General features: G+C 41.6%; 3 protein-coding genes across 7 annotated transcripts in view; 1 reads left to right on the top strand and 2 right to left on the bottom strand.

Annotated features, from left to right (window-relative positions):
- Positions 1 to 4290, bottom strand: part of LOC124054367 (RNA-binding protein with multiple splicing-like) — a 36465-nt gene extending 32175 nt beyond the window's left edge. The window contains exon 1 of one of the 4 annotated variants that reach the window (XR_006842364.1): positions 3792 to 4290. Coding sequence is in view for 1 of the 4 variants with exons in the window: in XM_046380258.1 (XP_046236214.1) it covers positions 3792 to 3854 (63 nt within the window). In the remaining 3 variants the exon portion in view is untranslated. The remainder of the gene's footprint in view (positions 1 to 3791) is intronic. The other 3 variants (XR_006842363.1, XR_006842362.1, XM_046380258.1) reach the window with 3 other exon arrangements.
- Positions 4291 to 12309: 8019 nt separating this feature from the next.
- On the bottom strand, positions 12310 to 14452 carry dctn6 (dynactin subunit 6). The gene is made up of 7 exons (XM_046380645.1): positions 14315 to 14452; positions 14004 to 14068; positions 13804 to 13909; positions 13624 to 13712; positions 13261 to 13308; positions 12828 to 12970; positions 12310 to 12746 (listed from the first exon to the last, which is right to left on the bottom strand). Exons 1-7 carry the CDS (start codon positions 14347 to 14349, stop codon positions 12648 to 12650), a joined length of 585 nt encoding a protein of 194 aa, XP_046236601.1. The 5' UTR covers positions 14350 to 14452; the 3' UTR covers positions 12310 to 12647.
- Positions 14453 to 16042: 1590 nt separating this feature from the next.
- The window catches only part of LOC124055024 (zeta-sarcoglycan-like), a 32303-nt gene continuing 24159 nt past the window's right edge, over positions 16043 to 24186 (top strand). Inside the window, exons 1-3 of one of the 2 annotated variants that reach the window (XM_046381613.1) lie at positions 16043 to 16202; positions 16291 to 16416; positions 23899 to 24093. In XM_046381613.1, coding sequence (XP_046237569.1) covers positions 16378 to 16416; positions 23899 to 24093 — 234 coding nt within the window. In that variant the 5' untranslated portion in view covers positions 16043 to 16202; positions 16291 to 16377. The remainder of the gene's footprint in view (positions 16203 to 16290; positions 16417 to 23898; positions 24094 to 24186) is intronic. The other variant, XM_046381614.1, reaches the window with a different exon arrangement.

A 24186-nucleotide genomic window follows, 5' to 3' on the forward strand; every position in this document is an offset into this window, starting at 1 on the left:
CATGCCATCCAGTCTGTCAGAGTTACCCACAGTTATTTCTATGGAATTCAAAGCATGTACTGTATGATCATCACTCATTTATCCTTTGGCATACAGTCAAATATGGCATACATACAATCATCAGCACTGATTAGTTTTTTGGTATATGATCACTTTAAACAGGCTATATCAGTACAATATGATATTATATCCAGTCAAGAAGCAAACTACAGCGGGTCTATACGAACAAGAGTGGCAGCTGGCAAACACACTTTTTAAAACTTTAAGCAAATGCCAAATAAATCAGGTAAACCTCCTTAGCTACAAAGGTAGTAACAAGCTAACATCATATACCTGATACTGAGCTAAACATATTTGCTAACTGCCCACAGCCGCTGACGGTAATCTGCATCCTTTAGTTTGAAACCACAGATGATGCGTTTAGCTTTTTTTAGCCTTGCGTTGAGTTATTTTCACAGAAGGTTACTACAACTGACTGAGCAGCTACAGGTGTGCTCATCATTGCATTGTTCTTGCAGAATATTGCATGTGTAACGCTAATAATGAAGAAGGTAACAATCAGCTCGTGCTCCTCGGACATTTCCTTAATGTTAACACGGCAAAAACAAAATAACTGCTTACGAGTGCCAAATCTTGAGTCCAAGTCAAGCTTCAAGTCACTGCAAGTGCAACTAGAGTCCAATCAAGCTCCCATCTGTGTATTCTGATGACACAAACCTGCCTGGATTTAGTTGCCCCACCCCAGTCTTTACTATACTTCACTCTTTACTAATAAGAATAAAAGTAACATTCACACAAACATATGGAATTCTTCTCTTGAAACCATCTTCAGTTCTCTTTTTAGAAAATCAGCTCATAAGACCCCTCCGGGTCCTGTGTCCATACAAGGCGTGGAAACCACAACTGGTCGAGACGCATCTTTGACATTCACCATGCGAGAGACGGCAGTCAGCGGCTGCTGAGTGCCACAGCATGTGAAAGCATCCAGAACACCTGATAATAACACTTATCAAACTAGCCAACGAGATTAGATGCTGCCATGGGCTGAAACCTGCGTGCCTCGTCTGAAACAACACCATGTTTGGTGAGCACACTGGTCCACTGAAGATAAACATTAAGCATTGTCAAGCTTTGGTGTACAGTGATGGTGGCATGTGAGGTTGAGCAATGAAGCAGGCATGAGAAGCCAAGCTTGCTACAGCGCTTTACTGGAGCGAATCAGTGATCCATTGAGTCGCATACTACAGTGTGCAAGAGGAAGGGAAATGCCGTGGTTGTTCACCATGTGAGAGTCATACCAGCGAGGTTGTTAAACTTTGGTTCTCATAAGGTCATAGTTTATGGTTACTTTAGTCCTGTTAAGCACAAAGCTGTTTGGCATTTTGTGTTTAGTGCTTTTGGGAACTCTGCACAGGAGATTAGGATGGAAAAAGTGTTTAAAGACTTACATACAGAGGGTGAAAAAGGTGTAAGATCAGTCACTTGGTCATCAATAAAGGAATTTGTGTTATAACTCAATTCAGCTTTTTAAGATGCTAAAGTCTAAGCTAATTTTTCATGTGGAAAAAGAGACAGTCATACTCAGGAATTAGTCACATTATTCTTAGTCTTTTGTGTGATGTTTCTGTATGGATGCACACTGCTTGTAAGAGTGTGAGTGTGTGTGTGTGTGTGTGTGTGTGTGTGTGTGTGTGTGTGTGTGTGTCTGGGGGGGGGGGGGGCTCTCCCCAAAACTTGCTGCTCCCTTGCATACAACACACATCATTACACAAAAGATAAAGTGGTGCTGTCTAACCTTACATTAATTCACCCAAGCAAATTTTAAGCCTGGATGGCTTCCAAACATCCCCACCACCATTATATTCATCTGGCCATCACTCTCTGTGCCTCTGTTTGCCTTTTACACAATTCAAGAGACGACTCTCATCTTGTCCTCCTGCTGGTGGACGTCAAAGAGTTTCAGAATTTGTTTTTGCTAGTGCAGCCAATGATCATTCTCCACTGATATAATGCATATCCCAGTTTCCCTGAGCCCAAGATGGCATCCTCAGACTGCTTATTTTGTGCAACATAGAGCTGCAATGATTAGACGATTAATTGATTAGCCCATCTAAAAAGTTTCCAATAATTTTTATAAAGGATTCATCAGTTCAACAATTTTTAAAGCCAAAATGGCAAAAATGTGTTAGTTCCCACTTTTTAAATGTGGGGATTTGCTGCTTTTCTTTGTCATTTATGATAGCAAATGAAGAGACGTTGGGTTTTGGACTGTTGGTTAGACAAAGGAAGCATTATGAAAGATGTCACTTTGGGCTCTGGGAAACTGTGATGAGAAATTATAAAAGATTATAAGATTATTCAATTACTCTTGAACATAATCTCCAAATTAGTCAGTAATGAAAATAATTGTTAGAGGCTCCCCTAGTCCAACAATCCAACCACAAGCCAAAAAAGATCAATTTAGAATAATAAATGAATATAAATAAATGAAGCTTTAAAACAAAGCTATCCAAGCAGACAATTCTTTGCTCTTTACCTCATCTGTGTGGTGCTACAGTAACTCCACGCAACCTCAACAGTGCACCAAATATGGCGAAACATCAGACTGAGTATGTTTGGCTATTCAGTTACAAAGTGACGAACGCTACACTGAGCCTTAATCAAATTGCTCCAAGAGAAATATCTGATATAATCTGATATACCTTTCTTACATCACTTGGCTGCGGATGTGTGGAGCTCTGAAATAACAAGCCTGTCTTTTGAATAGAGAAGCTCCTGTGCCAAAGAAAACCACCCCATGCAAAGAGCACCACTACAGACTTATTTACAGTGAGGGAAACATTATGGATCCAGATTGTGCAATGTTTACTGAGGAGAAGAGGGAGAAACTAGGCAATTATCCAGCACGTTTAGAGAGAAAATACATTTCACCAGAAACTAAAGAGATAAGCTCAAATTTTTTCAGGCAGAAAACATCATTTTGGTGTAATAATTTGTAATTAAGCCATATCAGTAGAGAGGCTACTCTTGCTTAACTGTAATGCAGTGGGTCTGCGCTTTACAGAGTTATTGCCAACATGTTGCAGCAGCGGTTGTTTGAAAACCAATTTGCTCGTCTGGCTCAGAATTCCCTTTACTACTGCTTTTCAGGGTTGTGTGATGTCTGGCTTTATGGTACAGTAATCCAGAACACTTCAGTCTGCGGTCAGGTAACTTATCATTACCTGCAACACAGTCACGGCTTCAGAGTTATTCAGGAACCAAACCTACTTATTCCTCATTCATCAGTTCGTCTGCCTTCCTTGTTCCTCACTTTCGCAAGTATTTATCTTATCTTTCTGTAAAGTGTTAAAAGGGGAGGAAGGGGAATGGTTGACCTTAACTTTGACATGGATACAGTAGGAGGTAGGTTACAAAAATGAAGAGGAAGAGGAGGTAATATGGGCTAGGCCTGTATGTCTATAAAAATAGATGACAGGTGCGGAATTTAGTGAAATAACGCCTTCGGGGAAAACTTGACAATAAACGTATAACAATATAACAGCAAGACTTGCAACTTTTCCAGAGTAAACTGGCATATAAAGCACTACAGGATAGAGTCATTTACACGTCGAACAGCTGAAGGAATATCTTCAGAGTATTACAGTGAAATTACAGGTGACAAAGTAGCCAAACACGCTATTAGCAATACGGTTTTAGCATGAATGGCTTTATTAAGATGTCGTTTTGAGGCCGACCTTTTGAAACTGAAACTGCTACAACAGTGAGAGCAGGTAGGTGCGGATACGTACCTCCTCTTCGTGGTTGGTGAATTCACTCTGCTCGTTTTCTTTCTCGATTTTGTTGCTATTCATTCTGAGTCGGACTCTTTTATCACGCTCACTTGGGCTATTTTCTTCTTCTTCCTCCTCTTCTTCTTCTTCGGGCGTCTTTCGCTTCTGTTTCGCTCCGTTCTTCTTCTCCAGGACTCGAATTTTGTTTAAAGCAGCACCCACAGATAGACAAACAGTCCGCGTACGGCCGCTGTCCTACTGACCCGAGCTCCCCACTACTTTGGCTACATCAATGACTAGTAAAATTTAAAAAAATAAAATAAAATAAAAATTAACAAAAGGAGGAAAAAGTCAGCTGAGTGAGCGGTGCTTTCTGTGCGCTCAGATATCCCTCGCCATTCCCTGGAAAGCTTCTCCGGAGGTTCTTGTCGCTGTTCTCCAAATGAAACACAGTAAATGTTGAGTGGACTGCGCCGCAGGCAAACTTCTCTCCTCATCTCCGCGTGAGGGAGGGATGGAGGAACGGAGGGAGGGGTTTAGGGTGGAGTGAAGGGTGGGATGCGCCGTCCGCTGGGCTTTAACAAGTTTTATCAAGTGCCCTGAGAGCGACGGTGGAAAAATCAGCGCTAATCACCAATCGCCTTTTAGACCAGCTGAATGTTATTTTAGTCTCTGCAACATTCCTGTGATATTATTACAGTGTGGGGTACAGTATAATGCTCGTGCTATTATTTGGCTGCTTTAATGTTCCTCTGCATAGGCTGCTTATAATGTATATTCACTATATGGACAAAGGTATTCGGACTGTTACACCTACAGGGACTTCAGTGAGATCACATTCTAAATACATAGCATTGGTAGGGAGTTGTTTATTTGCCACAGAGTTAGAAGCACAACCTTGTCCATAATGTCTCGGTATGTTGAAATATTACGAGTTCCCTTCACTGGAAGTAAGGGACTGAGTACAATCCCTGAAAAACACCTGAATTCTATAATAAAGAGGTGTGCCCCAATACTTTTGTCTATTAAGTGTATAAAGTCCACCAGGTCCACCTTAGACAATAAGAGTGTGATCAGACACCAATATAAAACTTCTATCACCTTTTCCGTTTAATTTACTAACCCAGACGGTTACATTTTCTGAATCGAAATTCTGTTTCAAATGCGTTTTTCTTCTTGTTCCCACGGCTGAATGTTGGAGCTTCATTTTCTCTGCGCTCGTTGAAAATCTGATTTTCAGAGGCAGAATCTATGAGCAGGATTTCTGACATCACAAATGGTTTGGAAGCCAATCCTGGTCCAATATTCAACGTACACAAGTGTGATGAGGGAACCTGAAGGCTCTAGTGGCACATATGGGCTTTAATGTGAAGTAGGAGACGTCAGGAATTATAGTTGTTTTTCTATATGATAGAAGAACATATTGTATATAAAAATATATTGCAAGGTAAATATATTGCCTTTCATAAATAGTTAATCTAAATTATATCTAAATTGTATCTATCTGAGTTTGACATGATGGGTCCAATACTCATATTGTAGTGAAGTTTAATTGTTTGTATTTTACCAGTTGGGTACAGCTTTGTATTGGGAATAGGTGTGCTACTCACTTTTACTTACCTATGCATTTTGAAGAGTCACCAATTTTTCCATATCTTAACGTGTTGTCTTTTTAACCTTTAACCAAGTTGCGTTACATACCGGAATAACAGGATGTCCCTGCAGGTGTGTTTTCTTTCTTCCCCTGCCTCAGCCCCTTGTCATGCAGCACTCAGCATAATCCATCATCTGTAAAGACGCACAGAGCAGTAGACACAGACAATGATCCACCTGACTGCTTAATAAATTTCATGTGACACTTGGTTTATCGTTTCAAGGCCCCCCGAGTAGTTTTGTGTTATCACACGAATATTTCGCCTCAGATATCACCAATACATCCTATTTCTGTCTAGATTTACAATGGCCATGGCAGGGTGCGCAGGTAAAGAGGTACTGGAGACATCACCTGTAAATTACTCAAGATGTGAATATGATAACAAGTTGCGCTAATCCACTGTGAGCTCTGTTTGATTGATGACCTTTGAGTGGGGAAACAGCCAGACCCTGGAGCCATGGAAATGATGGCTCAACAACAGAGGAGATGAGCAAACACTGAGAAGTTTACTGGCACACCTATTACTGTCTATGGCGCAGGGTGCAAAACAGCCTTAAAAGCAGCGATCAGGTGACAAGGCAGCCTTGAATGCTCACCCACCCCCCACCCACCCGATTTCAAAACATTTATTTTGAGCAACTGCCTCACTTTGTACGTCGCGATGAAAAGTTCAAGAGCTGACACTAGCTCGGCAGTGGAGACTTTGACTATATGTTGCATGACATTTATTGCGAAGGACAGAAGCTTGCATTTTGTGACAGCCAGTGCAGAAAACAGAGCGAGTCGTTTTTGCTGAACCTGCACCTCAAAAGCAACAAAAGAAGGAAAAACAGTCATCGTGGATCGGTCTTAGAGATTTCTGCTCTTTCGCCTCCCAGATCATGTCTATATCAATTACACTGCATCTGAAGGCTGCACAGTGAAGAAGGGAAATGGCAGATTCTTTTATGCTGATGAGAAGCAGTTTGGGATGAGGAGAGAGAGAGAGAGAGAGGAGGGTCCTGGAGTCTTCGAAGCAGATAAAAATGGAAATGTTCCCTTTGCTGCTCAACACCCCTGTATCAAAGCTTCCTGCTGGAGTCTGGGGAGCAAGGAGGGGGAGGAGAATTAGGAAGGAGGAGGAAAGGATAGGAATCGGAGGGGGTGGAGGGGGGAGATGTCCCAGCTGTGTTTGACAGGTCTCAGGGCTGAGCTGTGTGGTCTGATGCTCCAAGAGGGAGGGTGGCCCGCCCACAAAAAACACACACACAGACAGACACACACACACACAGAGGTTGGGGGGAAGGAGAATGAGAAGCAGCAAGGAGACAGTCTGGTCACGGTGTCCTGGGTAACATGTCAGCAAGCCTTGACATGGTCCAGCCTTACATGAAGATATCTTGGCGTTATCAAGAGACTGCTGGTCTAAGAAAATGCAACAGTGTGCGCTAGACTGGTCAAGGAAGCTGTGTTGTTTTAGTTTGGGTTGACAGGGAGACAAAAGTCAGGGAATGCATGTTAATTTCCTGAGGAGAAAAGAATAGTTCGAGGCATTTTGTTAAATACTCCTCTTTGCCTTCTTGCCAAGAGTCATATGAGAAACTCTATAACAGTCTTATGTCTTTATGATAAACATGAAGCTGCAGTCAGCAGCCAGTTATGAAAGTTCAGCATAAAATTAATTTATCTTGGCTCTGTCCAAAGGTTTAAAAAAATATCTGCCACTCTAATTAATGCAACCCCATCTTTTGGAACAATACGTTTAGACCAGTCTTGCTTGGAAATTTCTTCAAATTTTGTCAGTCCAAACTGAAGACAGTCCCCAGTTCATTAAACCTTTTCTCTCATAAAAGCGACACATGAAATATGGAGTATATCAAAATGGAATATAAATCAATCATATTCACAGCCTCTCTGACCTTGTCAACTCATTTTCATTTATCGGGAATTTATTTCCTCCAAAATGCGTTGAGCATCAGAAACTCTTTGGGGTCTCGCTTGGTTAATTAAATACTAATACTGGGGCTGCCTCTGAAGGCGCCCACACATGATCTTCTGTAGAACCCCTCTGCGCTGGCTGTCCCAGTGTTTGACTATGTGGAGAGCGATGGGGCTTAAATTTCTTATTATCTAAAGTCAGTTTAACAGGCTATAAATATACCTTGAAGAACTCGGTAACCTAGTTTAGCAGCAATAATGCAATATTCACTGAGGAACCAGAGGGGATGGTAGGTGGATTTTCTTTAAGGACAGAACCAGGCAAGTTGTTTCCAACTGTTTCTATAAAGTCACCAACATGAAAGTGACGTTAATCTTCTCATCTACCTCTCAGCAAGAAAGCGAATAAGCATATTTTCAAAAAAATGTCAAATGATTGCTTTAAGAACTAGGGTATAGATCTTTTGCCCATGTAACATTTTAATCATGCTGCAAGAACCTCTTCTGAAGCAAGACTGAGACACAAATCAGATTATCCAATATCATCTTCTGGATCAGTGACTCATAGCTAAAAGGCCAGCACGATATGAGCACCAAAATAAGAATCTATCATGACACAATGCCGATGTATTGACCAGTGGTGGATCCCTGAGGGAGGACCCCTACTGTTCTTGCACTCCTCTCAGTCAGATGACTCAAAGATGGTGTGCTGTCATGTCTCTTTCTCCTTTCACTCTCTCTTTGCATTCCTGCAACGCAGTGTCACGCTTCTCTGAGGTTCCTAACTTCCTCCAAAACAACAAGAAAAGAGAGGGAGAACAATATTTCAATCTATCAAGAGGTCATCTGTAAAAAAAAACAACAAAAAAACTAGCAGGTCTGCCTGTAGACGTGACAGCAGCTCTGGGTTTAGCACAGCAACACTCTTCACCCTCACTCATGAGTGATGTGGGGTAAGTGGCTCTCATTGGGCTTAGAGCCAGGCCATTCCATTCCCTTGACTTTTTCTTACTCAGTGTTCCTCCCTTATGCTTAGTGCCCTTTTATCTTCCTCTAAGATCACCAATAAGCAATCTGTGGTCAGATTGACCCACACTAATTAGCCATGAGAGGCTTGCCTGTTTCATTGCATTTGCTCTTGTTGTTTGTCTTCTTCGATTCAATTCAATTCAATTGCAATTCAGCCAGCAGTTGTTGAGATATTTCACTCAGGACCAACATGCTGGACCAACCGTAAGGCTAAACACTTGAGGAAAAAACAAGCACAGGTCTTAAGTTAGTTGTTGGTGAAGTATCTGTTTTATCACTTGCCTGAGTTGAGCGTCTTCATATCTTTGTACACACCATGTGCTCCGCTTGCTGTCAATCACCAAAAACCCACAGGAAGAAATGCAAGCCTCTCTCAGGAAATACTCCCAATAACATGTTGCTTTGTTAGCTGGAGAAATCGAAAACCAAAAGTTGAAGAGATTAGGTGAATATTTCGAGAAGGTCGAAAAGTACAAATTGGTGAGATGGGTGTCTGGAAAAAGATGTTGGTTATAATAAAATATTTTTTTTATCATGAGCTGCATCATATATCCTCTGCTGGATTGGCTCAGGGAAGCAGAATGCAAGAGGTCTTGTAATTAACTGGGCTGCATTACTGAGTAGTGAGGTAGAACGTACGTTTATCCTCAAGGGCACACCAGGGTCGTCAGGTGCAGTCTGGTGTGTTAAATCTGACAAGCCATGAGAAGGAAACCTGCCCTGAACACAAACAAGGGCTCAACTCATAAAACCAACGTTCGGTATTCTCACGTAATACCTGCAGTTGCATCGAAGCACAGAAACACTAGAAAGAAGTCCGTGTCACTGGACTGTACTATAAGTTTTCATGGTTCAGCAGGCAGAGGAGGAGTTCAGTCAAGAGGTGAGACCACGTTAAGTGTGTCTCCTAGGCTCGAATTCCCAAATGTTGACACAGGTCCGTGTAATGGACTATAATGTTCCCTTTGGCCGCTGTAGAGCGGTCCTTAACGTCTTAAAGCAGGTCAAGGGGAAGCACGTAAATTTATAACTTCTTTTGGGTTGTACAGGGGAACCAATAAAAGGTTAAACTAAAACCCTGCCCCAAAGGTCTTGGAACCAAGCACCGCCTTTAATCTTTATAGAACAATGGGTATGTGAGTAAAAAAAAAAAAAAAAAAAAGTTAATTGGCTTTCTGCAGTTTGCTTTGAGCTGCAGAAGTCTGTGTAGTGACCGTCACTTACAAGGAATTTAAATCTTCTATTGTTAGTTTCATTCTGATTCGTAAACTCTTTTCTTGCCACGTCTTGTAAAATTGTCCTGTCAAGTTTTGTCAAGTCGACACTTTATTATTATTATGTTTTTAGTTTTTTTCTGATATGTTGTATTAAATAAAGATTGCTGCAAATAGTATATTCGGATTTGGTGATAGACAAAAATTTCTGGTGATGACTTGACACATGACATGAAATGTTAAGAGAACACCAAAGTGACATGTGTGCTAAATTTCATGGCAATCCACCCACCAGCTTTCGAGACATTTCACTCAAAACCACAAATGTCAACTGTCAACCTCGCGGTGGCACTAGTGGAGAACTGTAACAATAGCCAGCATTTCGTTCTCGAGTAAGGAATGCATCTACAGAGATGGAACAATGAAGAAAGCAAACAACAGTGTGACCAGAGGCAACCCCTCTCATCCTCTTCTGCATTGTTGCTAACTGGGTGGCAATTTTGCCCCCAGAAAATAGATCCCCGTATTCATTTGTTCCACAAGCCATCAGGTTTTTAAACAGGTAATGCTCCAGCTCCTTGTCCTCCATGCACTTTGACCACTGCTGCTGATTACAAAGGATGTCCAGCTGGTTTGGCGTGTTCAAATTTGTTTTGTTCCTTATTCTTACAACGTGTGAAGTTTGTGTTTGGGTATGTGTACGAGTATGTCTACTGGTGACCTGTATGACATTGTGAAATGCCTTGTGATTGTGCTGCAAACCAGTTTCCCCACAGGGGCAAATAAAGTCAGGGGATCACCACAGTCATTAAGATTCAGCCTGTGGGGAATATGGACGCATGAGCCAATATTCATGGAAATCCGTGCAACATTTGTGGAGATACTTCAGTCTTGACCAAAGCGGTGGACCAACTGACCAGCGTTGCCATCCGCAGAGTTATCCCGCTAGCATGGCTAAAAGGCACGACATCCACTGTTTCAGAGTCCCTGTTGTGATTAAATTAATTATTTCTGTGGGATTGCAATGGAAATCGCTGCGGCCTATAGGTCACATTTCACTTTTCAAAGGTGGAGTGGACCTGGATGCAAAGGTCAGCTGTCAGAAAGCCTTTATCCCCTCAAACCAACCAGTGGCCTGTTCGACCATGACTGACTGTAGGACTACACCAGGACCTGAACTGTATGTGGTGCTGAACACACAGACAGTGCGTCGAAGTGTAAGAACTGGTGTGACTTTTTTATTTTTATGTTTATGTGATCATAGTTTAAAATGTTTCTAAATGGTGGAGAAATGTGAGTTTCACAACCTCTTTGCTATCCTACCCAGTAAAACTAAAATCTCACGCTTCCTTCTTTGTCTATGATAGCGTACTGTTGACTCTTAAGAGAATGTTGCATATTGTAGCAAAGGCCCAATATTGACTTGAGATAACACTAAAGAAAAACACACGGCGCCGCGACTTACAAAAGTCTGCTGTAACAAACGAGTGGAAGCTGATAATTCAGTTTCACAACAGTTCAGTAAGGTAGAGGCATAAATAACTGATTCCAAATATAGAACAGCATTTGAACTTCCTCTCAAATTCCTGCCATGAGTTGCTATCATCACAGCCATTTTGCCTCTCTAAATACCCACTGCAGATTAACAGGCCACACTTGCCCCCGTCCCCCCCCCCCCCCCCCCCCCCCCGGCTCCCTGTCACTCTGCACATCCGTGCAACTGTGCCCAGCATCTGTCTTCCTTGTCATATTAAAGTAAACTGAAGCTTTGGCAACACCCCAAAATAAAAATGGTGGTGAGGGGAAAAAAAACAGAAGAAGTGAGAACAGAAAGGAGCCTGGACGTGGCCCCGGCTGCACTCTGCTGCTGAAATAATTAGCCCCTGGTTGATGTGGACTCCTTGTGGGACTCCACTGTGACCTGTTCAAATGAGTATTGGCAGTGTGCGACACCAGCTGTGGACCTCCTACAGGGAGTTGCTGTTCTGTGCAGCGCCCTTCCCAGTGAGCACGACACAAAGCCTTTAAAACTCTGAAGAGCAGGAGCAGCAGCCTTGAGCTTGTTTTACAGCTACAAGAGTTGAAAGGAAGCAATCGTGAAATGTGACGTCTGAACTTTTTATGTCAGGTGTTTCAGGCAGAGAAATGCTACTGAACTACCACATGCACACACATCTATCCACACCGCCCTGGGAGCACCACCCAAGGGTCTCAGACATGGGTGTGGGAGGCACCAGGGATTATGCAGGCCCATGCTGCAGTGAAAATGCAAGCTGCAGCCACACCCGTGTCAATTACAATAAACCAGGCATTGTGCGGAATTCCCACTGTACCCGGGGCACCAATTTGGCAACCCCTGGTGGGAGGGTGAGGGACTGGCAACCCACCAAGATGGGGACTACCACACCCAAAAGTTATCTTCATAGGCATCATTGTTACTCTGTAATTGTACTTTTTAAATGGTAAATCAGCTTACAGTCATATCATCTGTGATGACTATCTTCAGCCCATGAACTTGATTTTATGACTATTTTTTGCACAATAAATAACGTTTTCTTTTTAGTTGTGTTATTATTAAATACAATTTTAATTGGCTACTTTGTGTCACCTGATCAAACACAGCCTTCAAAGCAAACTGTAGGGAGGGTGTGCAAAACAATTGCTCAGTAGTGCCTCTTTGTGGTTAAAAAATATAAGAAACATAAAGCAACACTTAAAGGAATAAAAGCTTAAGGGCAATCTTTATTTGAATCTTTATTGCAATAATTTTGTATCTTTATCTGAATAATTATAAATATATAATAACTGATTAACATGGGAACTTTACAATTTCAGGTTTACAATATATCATGAATAGTCTTAATGTTGAACTGAAAGCAGAAGTGCAAAGCCAGAAATTGTCACTTAAGATTGATGGTGTTCTTCAGACCAGAGGTATTCTAGTAGACTTAGAGAACAACTTTAAAGAGTAAGACAAGTTGAAGGTAATATGTGTCTGATGTCTGTGTGTGCAAACGCTTTGGGGCTGCAGGGGGCACACCTCTGGATCCAGCTCCCTCTTTAGTTCCTCACAGGTGTGCTATTTCCTTTGACCGTCTTCTTCATGTGGTGATAGTTGGGCAGAATCTTCATGAGGAAGTCGAGCTGCAGAGTCTGAGGCTACAAGGTAACAAAAAAATTAAAAAGTTACACTGCACTCCAAGAAAACTTCACCAGTCAGAAGCATCGGAGGAGGCTGACCTGTGGCTTTTCACTCTGCACGCGCCTGATGCAGTTCGAACCGTACACGACCGTGTTCTCCGGGACGATCTCACACGTGTTGATCTGGCAACACGCGCCAATGATGCATCCACTGCTCAGGATTACGTTTCTCCCAAGATCAGCTGGGATTATCAGCAAAAAGATGTGTTTTCTTATACACTAAAGCACTACGGAAATTTGAGTTACAGTATAGGGCAAAATTGATCATCCTTACTGTACTATTTGTGGGAAATTTTTGTCATTGCTCATGTATTAAATTAGCCAACAGCAGTCATCCCTGACTGGTTATTTTATCAGAAACAAAAAAAAAGATTTGTCGGTTTGACGTGCTAAAGGTTGTATATTGATACTGAGATATAAAGTGGTACATATCAGCACTAATAGGTGTACAGTGAGCGGTTACAGTATTTACCTTTAGACTCAATCACATTGTTGTCTCCAATTTTCAAAGCTTGAGAGACTGCGGTGGGGTTATTAAGGATTTGAACCCACAAAATGACATTGTAAACTCTACAAATATAGCCTGACTGATATAATGGTAGATATTATATTTTTTAAACACAGAATATTTTTATATTGATCAGACATGCTGTGAGTGGGGTATTTTACAGCTTTCTGTCGGTGCTCTCTGGTGGACAAAATATATATTGGCAGACATTTTTGGACATTTTTATTACCTATTGCTGATGCAGATTCAGATACATCTGCTGCAAGATTACATCTGCCATTTTGTGTAGCTGGACTGTAGTCACATGCTGCATATTCAAAAGGATACCACATCCAACCTCAAACACATTATTGGTCCCAATTGTCATGGGTTTTGGCTCAACTCCCTCTGTGTCTGGCATGATATTCTCTGGATAACTACAGAGGAAGGAAAAAAAAAACACAAAAATAAGTTAAGGTGAAAGTGGGACGATCAAACAGGGAAATTAAGTTGTAACACACACCGTACCTGTTAATAATAAGCGCCTGCTCCTCTATCAGATTACCCTCTCCAATGATAATAGGCCCCGCCTCCGCTATGATCCGTGCTTTTGGGTGGACAACCGTTCTAGCACCTATAAAACGTTTTTTAAAATGTCTTGTTTTATTGGAGCATACAACAGCTGAATACAGAAGACAAAACGTATAAAGTTCAAATCAATATCTCACCAATGGTCACATCTCCTCTTATTTCACTCTCAACACACACCACAGCACCAGCTGCAATTTTAACACTGCAAAAAAACACAGAGATGATATTGTCGGATTCATATTAAAGGGACCATTACAGCTACAATCCGGGCGGAATAAACAGGATGGTGATTATACTGTCTAGCAGACCTATAAATATGGGTGTCGCCATCCCTAGTTATGCGCGATTATGACATCATGAGGCGACATTTTTATTTCTTAGGGGTAAAACTGTTAAGAAATGATCTCATAATATAAAATGTTAACGCTGATCAAATGTAATCATCTACCTTTTCTGTGCCACGGCTTGCTTGGCGTCTGACATCCTTGTGACGATATTTAACTGCGTCGATAATTGATTATCAATCCTAGATCAGAGTCGGAGCTCAGGGGTCGATTGCGCTTGTCTGAACACAGCCTGACTTTGACTTTGCTGCCCTCTACTGTATTTTTGATGATACTGCAATGAACAGATGTGGTTGCACTGAAATTAAAACCAGCCTGTCCGCACTTTTTGGTTTATTAATTTATTAAACTATTTTTAAATCTTTGTACACGTGCTTACTGCTCATTGGTTACAGGTAAGCTTACATTTTATCCAGCTATACGTCTTCACTAATGGTCATAAAATACAAAAAATACATTTTCTGTCTCTTTTCAAACTAGGCATCTTCCGTTCACATTCTTTTTCACTACAAAATGGTCTTCTTTCAATATATATTTTATCTGCAAGACATTAACCTAATTGTTTAAATAAATAAATAAATAAAGCTTTGAATATACAGCATTTTGTGTAGAGCACTGTTGTTATTGGTTTTTGTTTGTTTTGAAAAGCAATCTTTTCTTGTGAGCTTGTACCTATGTACAAACTTGAAGTATGCCTACTTGTACTTTGTTTGAGTAGTTTTTTTTACGTCACCTTAGTGAAAGCGGAGATAGAAATCACTCTGAGCAGCAATAACTAAACATCTTTACTCTTACTGCAGTGTCACCATGTGTCCTGCAGGGTGCATTAACTACCAAAGGATATGAACAGTTGGAGCTGTACAATAAGTCAGTGAACATTTGCTGTATGTGCTATTGAAAGAAAAACATTCAGCTGAGATGTGCTTCTGGAGACTTGTGTGTGGATATCTCGTGGTAGCAGCTTAACATTCACAAATCCGTTTGTTGTTGTTCATTCATGGTCAAATAACGTGTATCTTTTATCCAAAGGCCTTGTCAGTAAGATAGTTTTCCTCTGATGTGATGCTGAGGGTGTCCTCTGCTGCTGCTGGTTTTGGTGACATAATCTTGTTTTATACAGTTATTTTAATCGGTGTATTCCCTGCAGACATGGGTCAAGTCAACCAAAGTTCAGTATGCCAAAACAGGAAATCAAAAATACCTCGATTTCAGAATACAATGTATACCTCACATACATAAGGAATAATTCTCATTATTGGTGAATATATGTCATCTTTTTAGCAAAGGCATTTCGAGTATAATGTTGTATTAAATGTATTTATTATGTTGTACAAAGGACATTTCCAATTATCCCTGATAATGGACATTTCATGTGGCATTATACCTTAAATACTGGAGTTAACTCGTCAACCACAACATTAACATGCACGTACTTAGTACCAGAAGTAAAAACATTCGTTATCCAGAATGGCCCATTTCAGAATCAGATTATAGCCTGTGACTGGATTATAATTTGCAATGTTTAACGAGTACACTAATGTTGGAGCTGGTAAAGGTGGGGTTGATTTGAACTGTTTTATATACTTCTGGGTAGCTTAACCTAAAATATCTTAATTTGTGGGCTGATTTATATTTTGCATTAATAATCAACATATGCAGACAATTGACTAAAGCCGACATATAAATGTAGTGGAGTATAAGGTACAATATTTGCCTCAAGAAATTGTGCTGGTCAAGTACCGATCTTGAGTTTAGTGTACTTTTTCTACCACTGTGCTCGACACCTGGTCTTTATTTTGAAACTCGCTACCGGAAGTGCTCATCTCCATTCTCGGTGACTTGACGGATAAATGAGTTTTGAAGGAGAGCGACGCTTCTCGTCAGCTCCTTGAGGGAAAAGTGAGCGTCGGGCCGTCGCACCTGAGCTCCCGTTATCTCGCTTAGCCCGTCTGAACTGTAGTTACAGTCCACAACACGGTTTTAAAATATGCTGTAAGTACTGTTAATATGTAGACTAAAGAAAAAAAAAATTGTCACTTGCCACAAATATTGGATTTTTTTTTTCTTTATGGGAACGAAGAAGTGCGGGTATATCGCTGCATCTGCCGTGCGCTCAGCTTGGTTCAACTTTGCGGAAATATGTAACTGTGCCAAATGAGACTGTAACATGGAGCAGTCGGCCACTCTGGACGTAGAGACGCTGAAGGTAAGCCAACAATGGCGAATTCAGTGTTTGAATCTGAGTTTACTAAGTTTATCGGTTTAATTTGGTCATATTTTAACACGAGCAGGAAAGTGAATTTTGTCAGCCTTGCTTCACGAGACGGGAGGATACTTGATGCAGCTGGTTATGAATTATTTATCCAGATATTGTGTTTTATTCAGCAGCCCACACACTCGAGCTTCTCATGAATCCTCTCTGCAACAGGTGCACTTCAATTGTGCCATTAAAAATCCCAGCAAGGCTAATTAAAGATGAATGTAAAGTGTCTCAGTCTTGCAGTGGTTGCATTTCTCTCCAGGCAGGAGCATGATGATTAATAACCACTGACCAGAGCTCAAACACCTCAGGAAGCCTGCCTGGAGTTCTTTACATATCTCCCTCTTGCACTGTACCTCATATTCTATGCATTATCTTCTTCAAGACCCACAGTAATGTGACAGCCTATGAATATTCTGCCTGCATGGTTTCTCATTATCATTCCAGTCTAGCAGGGGAGGCAGTAACCTCTGGGTACAGTATGTGCATCTCGTCTTCGTGCTGCAGTGTAAAAAGATCAGCTCTGTGTCAGAAACCCACACAGCAGAACTACTGTTTGGCTGTGCACCCAAGTCCGTGCATTGGCCGCCTGCACACACACACACACACACACACACACACACACAGCTCTGGGCTTAGTGGTCGGGTCACGCTTATCAGTCAAGAAATCACTTCTGCACACACACTGGCTCTGAGCTGATCCAGCACTTCCCTCTTAGTGACAAGTCTGCAAGTTTGAGCTAATTTGTCATGTTTAACGTGCTGGTTTTGAATCTTACGAAGGTGATTTTAAAAAAATGTAATAACGCACTGTGTTCTCCAGTTACAAACCCCACGCTTTGTTGAGGCTGCTTTGTGATGTTATATTTGTTGTTGATAAGGCTGCGTTCAGTCTGGCACTTCCCCCCGTGCGTTCCACTGATGAATGCAAATGACGCCTATGGGGTGCTGTCCAAAATGGCCCTGTTGGCTCTCCAAGGATTTGCCAGGGATTAGCAATAAAAAGCTAGTGTACTATGGAGAAGGGTCTGTCTGTTTACATCAGCGGTTTGTCGTCTTCTCCCCCATCAACTCCAAGGATGGAACCGACAGAACAGGCTGAACAACAAAGCAGCTCTCGGCGTTAATAAATGATGTAAAGGTCAGAGGTGCCGCATGCTGACAAGCTTTGTTGCACACGTCTGTGTTGCCCTACAAACATTTTTCATGGAAGTATCATCAAAAGCAGAGCATGTAACAGCAAAAGGAAATTGTGAAACCCTGTCTTCAAACAGTCTGTGATGTTCAGTCTTGTTGGCTGTGTGCTCTGATTGAACAGCTGCGACCTTTCCTTGTATCAGACTTATTGGAGATCTTTGATCCCCACTGGTCCCTCTCTTTCAGCAGGGTAACCTTGTTGCTTTCAGTGGAAGGAAGTGCGCTGCCATCCGTCCATAAAGGGCAACCTCATAGCGGAAGATGAAGCCTTCGACGAGCTCCGCTGCTATTGTAACTCCACCAGAGATGATGGAGCTGCAAAAATTGGATTTCACATTTAAGCAGAGCCACTATAGACAGCCAGCAGCAAGTTCGCTCGAATGCCTGATTGTCACATCAACAAAATGTGAAATGGTTCCGTCAATGCATTGACATGCACATTTGAGAGTCCCCGTTAGAGCCGTGTATTCAGGCTTCTCTGTCTCTTTGATTGGACTTTTTGTCGAGCCCAAAAGCCCACAGAAGCTAAACAAATAGGTGCTTTAATGCTGTGTGTTAGGCATGATCGTGTTCATCCCTTCTCCCAGTTGCTGCCTCAGCGATTGTGCAGCGTTCAAGTACAGGATGGATGAGTACAGGCTTTACAGTCATTAGTGCATTTCAAATGTTTTCGTACCTCCAGCTGAGGCGGCCCCCGCGGGGCTCCTGTGGCACCGCCGAGTGAGTGAGCGCTCTGCGATTTGCTGATTAACGTTATCAAGCGTCTCATATTAATAACATCTCATTTTCTTTCATTAGGGGCTTCTCAGCTGCATTTTGCTGCCTCTGCAGCAAGTCACTGTTTGATCAAAACAGCATGTGGAATATCACCCTCTACGCTAATTGGTGAAGATGAGGCATGCTGGCAGTGGGAAGGGACTGCTGTGTAATTGCCGTCTTTGGCTGGATCCAGCTGTAACGTCTGTAGTCAAAGCTCCAAGGACCCTGTTCCTCCAACACCCCACCTCCCAACCCCTCGTAGCAAAGAGGAAAGTGACACAGATCTCGGCACAAACTTGAAAGGGATTGATGAAGTAGCATGTACAAAAATGAAGGTGGTTGTGCAACAAATCCATAAGGACTTTTCCAGCGCGGCACATGATCTACAGAGATAGCTTATTGTGCCTTAGACAAGCAAGTTACTGTGTGGGTGTTTTCTATTAATAGAAACTGCACGTACAAAAGGACCGCAGGTGGTAAACCATCCATAGATTCAAGGAGATTTCAGATTCATCTGTTCCTTATAATCTGTTGACATTTTGTCTCGAGCACACTAGAACATTGGTAGTTTTTCCTTATGGACAGAGCTGTACAACTGTGCCTAAACAAACCTTTTTTAGAATGTGGGTTGTAGAAACTCAGAATAATAGTTGGATTGCTCGTCTGAGTGGAGTGAAAAAGTTAAGAGCATTGAATTATTATTCCCTCAGTTCTAACAGCTCACATCCATGTGGTTGTTGGCGGCAGTACCGCTTCTTATTCAAGATGAATTGTTTTTAATAATATGCGCGAGGACATAATCATTTTGCAAAATGCTAAATGGCAGGAGGCGTCCCGGGAAGCAGGAGTTCAGGAGTGCACTTTCTTCAGACTGGGTTTGTGCCTCCAATCCTGGGTCCCTTTAACATGAAGCTCACCGGGTGCTTGTCTGTCTATGAGCTGTGAGTGTTTCAGCTGGAGATCTTTTTCTCCTTGTGGACTCTTTCAAATGAGGAATTTTTCAGAGATCTAAAGAGGTTAAACTTAACAAAATTAGGGAAAATTAATACAGAATTCTGTGTTCTGTGTTTCTTTTACATCCCACATAACCGATCTTCTTGTGAGTCGGTCTCAGTGATACCGGGGAACAAATATGTTGCAATAAATCTGACAGAAATTGTCATGATTTCAGTTGGAACAGTTACTTTTTGCATTTTTTTTTCACTGATTAAAAAAAATAAATAAATGATTGCACGTTATTATCTTCATCGTGCATCAGTGCATGTTATTTCCTTCCTTGTGATAATTAAGTTCTAATTTGTTTGTCCGTGACAGTAAAAGTCTGACCTTATCTTAGGATCAGACCGATCATTTAGTTGAATTTCTGGTTTGAGATCTCACTTGTTGTTGTAGTTGTTCTTAGTTGGATTATACGAGACGGTTTATTGAATATTGTGACCTTTCACTGACCATTGCTTCTGTTCTTTTATCAGGACCGTTTCTGTTGTCGTCCTGCCACTTAGCAAATCCTTTGCATGTCGAGTGTTAATTGTCAGACCCGCTGCAGCTGACATAAACTGATAAATGGGATTCAACACAGTGTGACGTGCCTGCACGGCTCGCTTTGTAAGCAAAGTCAAAGTTGTTCCTCGCACCCACTGCAGCTGGACATCTGGATCAGACCGGTCCAGTGTGTTTCTGAGAGTCAGCTGTGACCGGCATGCTGAATTGACAAGATTGACAAAACGCCAGCCGCTATGCACTCGTCCATTTGCTCTGTGAATAACTGAGCTTCAGGAGGCATGACTCGGCCAGGGTAATATATGCATTAAAACTCTGGCTAAGAAATCCACTAGCATTGGGAACAGTGGGTTGGAAATTACAAGTGCTGAAGTTTCCCCTAGCAACAGTGGGTTGGAAATGGACTGACTGTCCAGCAGGGGCATGGCTTAAGGCAAAAAAAAAAAAAAAGACTCCAACTTTTCTTTTTCTTGGTGTTATTTGACTGTTTATAGAAGTTTTGAGTGTTTGAGATTGCAGTTAAGTGTCTCGAGGATGATCTGCAGCGACTCAGTATGTGGTTTTACTGAATGTTGTGTTTCAGGCCCGTTGTAAAAACAGGCTCCCGTGACAGTGCATTGAGACTTTATATATTCAGCCTCAGTCTAAGTGCCTCTCATAATGCTCTTGTCCCTCAGCTGTATCGTCAGTTAAATTGGAATCACTGACATTTCTAGGCCAGCGATATGGGTCATTTGTATTTGCTAGAGAGTTGCAACATCCATTTGTGAGACATCTGCCACCACTGACCTAAACTGTTCATCCACGGAAACAGTCACTTTAACAGTAGATTAAGCCGTGAAGCAGTTGTAAAGCTGCGGAAGACTCTGGTTAGATGCAACTTTTCATTCAGTGCTGTTATTGTTCTGGTTTCGAGTTTGAGTAGTCACTCATGTCCTTCCAAGGAACAGCGCCAGTAATTGGAAGGATATGGAAATATGGACTTCAGTACACTAACACACATTATGTTTTGTTGCCTTTGGAAAACAACAGAAATTTCAAATTGCAGTCCATTAAATTGTTTACCCAAAACATAGTTTGATTGGCCACTGTGATTGTAGTAATTACTTAATGAATTAATACCAATTATTTTAAAGTTTTACATTGTTTTGCCTGTGAAATGTCAGGGAATAATGAGAAATGACTGTTGCAATTCAAAGGCAACATATTCAGGTAGTTTGTTGTTTCCAACCAACAATCCAAAATCCCAAAAGATATTCTGTCACATACGGCAGCAAATCATGGCAATGGACACAGACTGTTTAATTAATCAGTTATCAAAACAATTTTGTCAATTTTTTGTTGATGGACTAAAACACTTATTTTCAGCTCTAAATGGATCCACGCAAAGTAGAGCTGCAACTGTCACTTGAGCAATCAGTTAGTCAGTCAGTTAATTAGCACAAATTGTTCGAGTCATTTTTCAAGCAAAAATGGCAAATGCTAATGCTTTCATTTTAAGTTTTAAGGACTGACAAAACATTTGACGTTATCTTGTGTTCCAGGATATTGTGATGGAAATTTTAAGTTGAGTACGTGAACGGCCGACAAATCGATAGTGAAAGTAATTGTGACTCGCTACCACTAAGTAAAGCCTTCTGCATTTTATAAATGTCTGAAAATGCATGTGTTTCTCTTAACTGCAACACTTACTTCTGGCACCAGCCTTTTACCAGCTCATATACACTGCTGGACAGTTTCCACAAAACCAAATTGTGTCTCTGCTTTTATAATTGATCAAATTCATCAACCGCGTGCCCTCGTAAGAGATACTGATCAATAATAAAGACTGCGATTCTGTGTTCTGGTTGTTGCATTGCTCCTTCTGTAAGCAAGTCAACTGCAGTTATAAGTGAACAGACGAGGTAAAGAGGAGAACAGGATGCATCTTCCTCCACTATTTAAAGCTTGGTCAAATAATTTAGTTGCTCTTGGAAGCAGTCTTTAGCTCATCAAGCCTTAGAATCTGTGCTGGTGCTGCCACGGTTAATGAGAGCCTGTCAGGAAAGCAAACAGTCTGGTGATACCTGCCATCAGAGTCCTCATGACATGCTGAGTGTGTGAATGAAGCATCTGGGGCTTGGATTCTGACTAGAAGTGTTAGGAACTTTTAAAAACTCTTTGACATGCAGTGCTGGGGCAACTTGTGGAGCTAATCGATGCTGTCCATCACAGAAATATGTCGATTTGCATAACATTAATATAGCAGCAAGCAACTGTTTGCCATGAAAAGATGTAGTGGAGTCATAGCATCCTGAACAGAGCATGGTGTTACACTGCTGTCTTAGCTTCTCTATTCTTTGTTATGGCAGCTGCGTCATGCATACATGTTGTTGTTTTTTCATTCCGTCCTCTTCATGTCCATTTTCCTTTTAAGTGATTATTGAATAAAATTTTGTAATAGTAAGGCAAGTTTTTGATATTTACTTTGGGTAAGTGATTTGTTAAATTAACTGAGTAATAAGAAATTATTATAATAATTACTCAGATTAATTGACTAATCGACTGAACTGGAGATAAGTTAAGAGATAAGTTAAACATTCTGCAACATTTATTCTGCCGCTTTGCTTTATTGTACATCTATGCGAGTACAACTTCACTAAGAGAGTGAAGAGCTGAACAGAACAGTCCAGAGCTCAGCCAGCCTCGCGCCCTGTGATGGGGAGTTTCACACTGTCAACCCACAGTCACGACTGGCTGCAGAACAGCAACTGCTCACCCTCGCCTGGACGACCACACTTGACAGACATCGTCCTCTCTGATCTCAGATCAGAGCTCACATGTAGCAGCTTCTCGGTGGCTGGCAGGTGCGCCGTTACTCAACCGGAGTGGAGAACATTTCTCTGGCACCAAATCGATCCTTTGTCTCATAATCCACCTCCTGTTTTCATTAGTGCTCAGTGGAGGAAAAGAAGCCAGCAATTTGTTCTTTATGTGAAATTTCATGCCGTGACTTCACAGATATCCTTTGCTCAAGTCATGGACCGACTGCCTTGGGCAACCGTCTCCATCAGTTTCACATTTTCTGCTGGACGTAGCTTCACAAAGCCCGCTTTGGCAAACACGGCATGTGAAATTTCTCGTGAAAGATTGATGGGCAATAACATTGTAAAGATCTGAGCCAGAGGGGGAGCGGAAAACAGGTCGGCTGCAGGAAGCTGTCATTTATGGTGACTTTCTTTGTAAGCACGGGGATCCAGCTTGACAAAATGTCAACAAGTAATTAGCATTGTAAACAAAACTGTGACATGTTATTAATTCCGTACGAATGAATTTCTGTCTTGAAGTACAGGAATACAAGCAGAAATGTCAAGGACTTTCCTCTGCGTACTTTAATCACTATGCTTAGTTCATTAGTATCTCAATTTGGCTGCAGATTTCTATTTACTGACTTAACAAAGAAGTGTGAATATGTTGTTTAGGAGGTTTTCCACTTCTGGGCAAGGGGGTCCCATAACTGATCGCTAACTTGTAATCGAATCTTGAGTGATGATTCACCCTTCCTGCTGCAGTGGAATAAACCACGCCGCCTTTTTGGGTTGGAGCTTGGTGATTTGGCTTAATCTTTTAATAAAATAAAGTCACCCAAATGACCTTGTCTTTTAGGCGCAGAGCTTGATGAATTACTCTGCAACTGGCTGTACATAGAGCTGATACACCCAGGTGTGTCATTACAAAAGCTGCAAACAAAGGAAAATAGGAGTTTTGTTCCCCCCAAATCTGCAGCCCTTATTCAGAATTTAAAAACATCAGTTAATGGTGTATCACGGACTGAAACATTCCCCTCTCACCTCATTCAATTACCAAACATGGATGTTTGAGGCTGTACTAAGATCCGCCTGTCTCAACTTTTGCTCACGTTATTGCTTCGGTGTAGTGAATATATTATTGACAGACAGCTAACATAAAGAATCCCATGTGTTTGATTTCCAGATTACCAAGGAGCAGTTCATCCTTGCATCCCAGTCCCTGCACCTCCAGCGACCAGGCTGCGATGCTGTGTACCCAGTGGGTCTCTACGGGTGGAGGAAAAGATGCCTCTATTTCTTTCTGCTGCTGCTCCTGGTCACCATGATAGTCAACCTGGCCCTCACTGTGTGGATCATAAAGGTCATGAACTTCTCACTGGTGAGTTAACTGGTGTTTCCTGGAAAACTCCAGCGCATGGTTGCTATTAATGATTCATTTCATTATCACTTTATTTCTCCTTTATTTTCCATT

The sequence above is a fragment of the Scatophagus argus genome, chromosome 23 (assembly GCF_020382885.2).
Source record: "Scatophagus argus isolate fScaArg1 chromosome 23, fScaArg1.pri, whole genome shotgun sequence".
NCBI classification, from domain to species: Eukaryota; Metazoa; Chordata; class Actinopteri; family Scatophagidae; genus Scatophagus; species Scatophagus argus.

Bases quoted from the DNA above. Each gene is read 5' to 3' on its own strand.
- dctn6 (XM_046380645.1), bottom strand. From the start codon at position 14,349: ATGTCAGACGCCAAGCAAGCCGTGGCACAGAAAAG. The intron at 14,069-14,314 runs GTAGATGATTAC...GTTTTTTTGCAG, and splicing joins CAAGCCGTGGCACAGAAAAG to TGTTAAAATTGCAGCTGGTG. The intron at 13,910-14,003 runs GTGAGATATTGA...AACGTTTTATAG, and splicing joins AAGAGGAGATGTGACCATTG to GTGCTAGAACGGTTGTCCAC.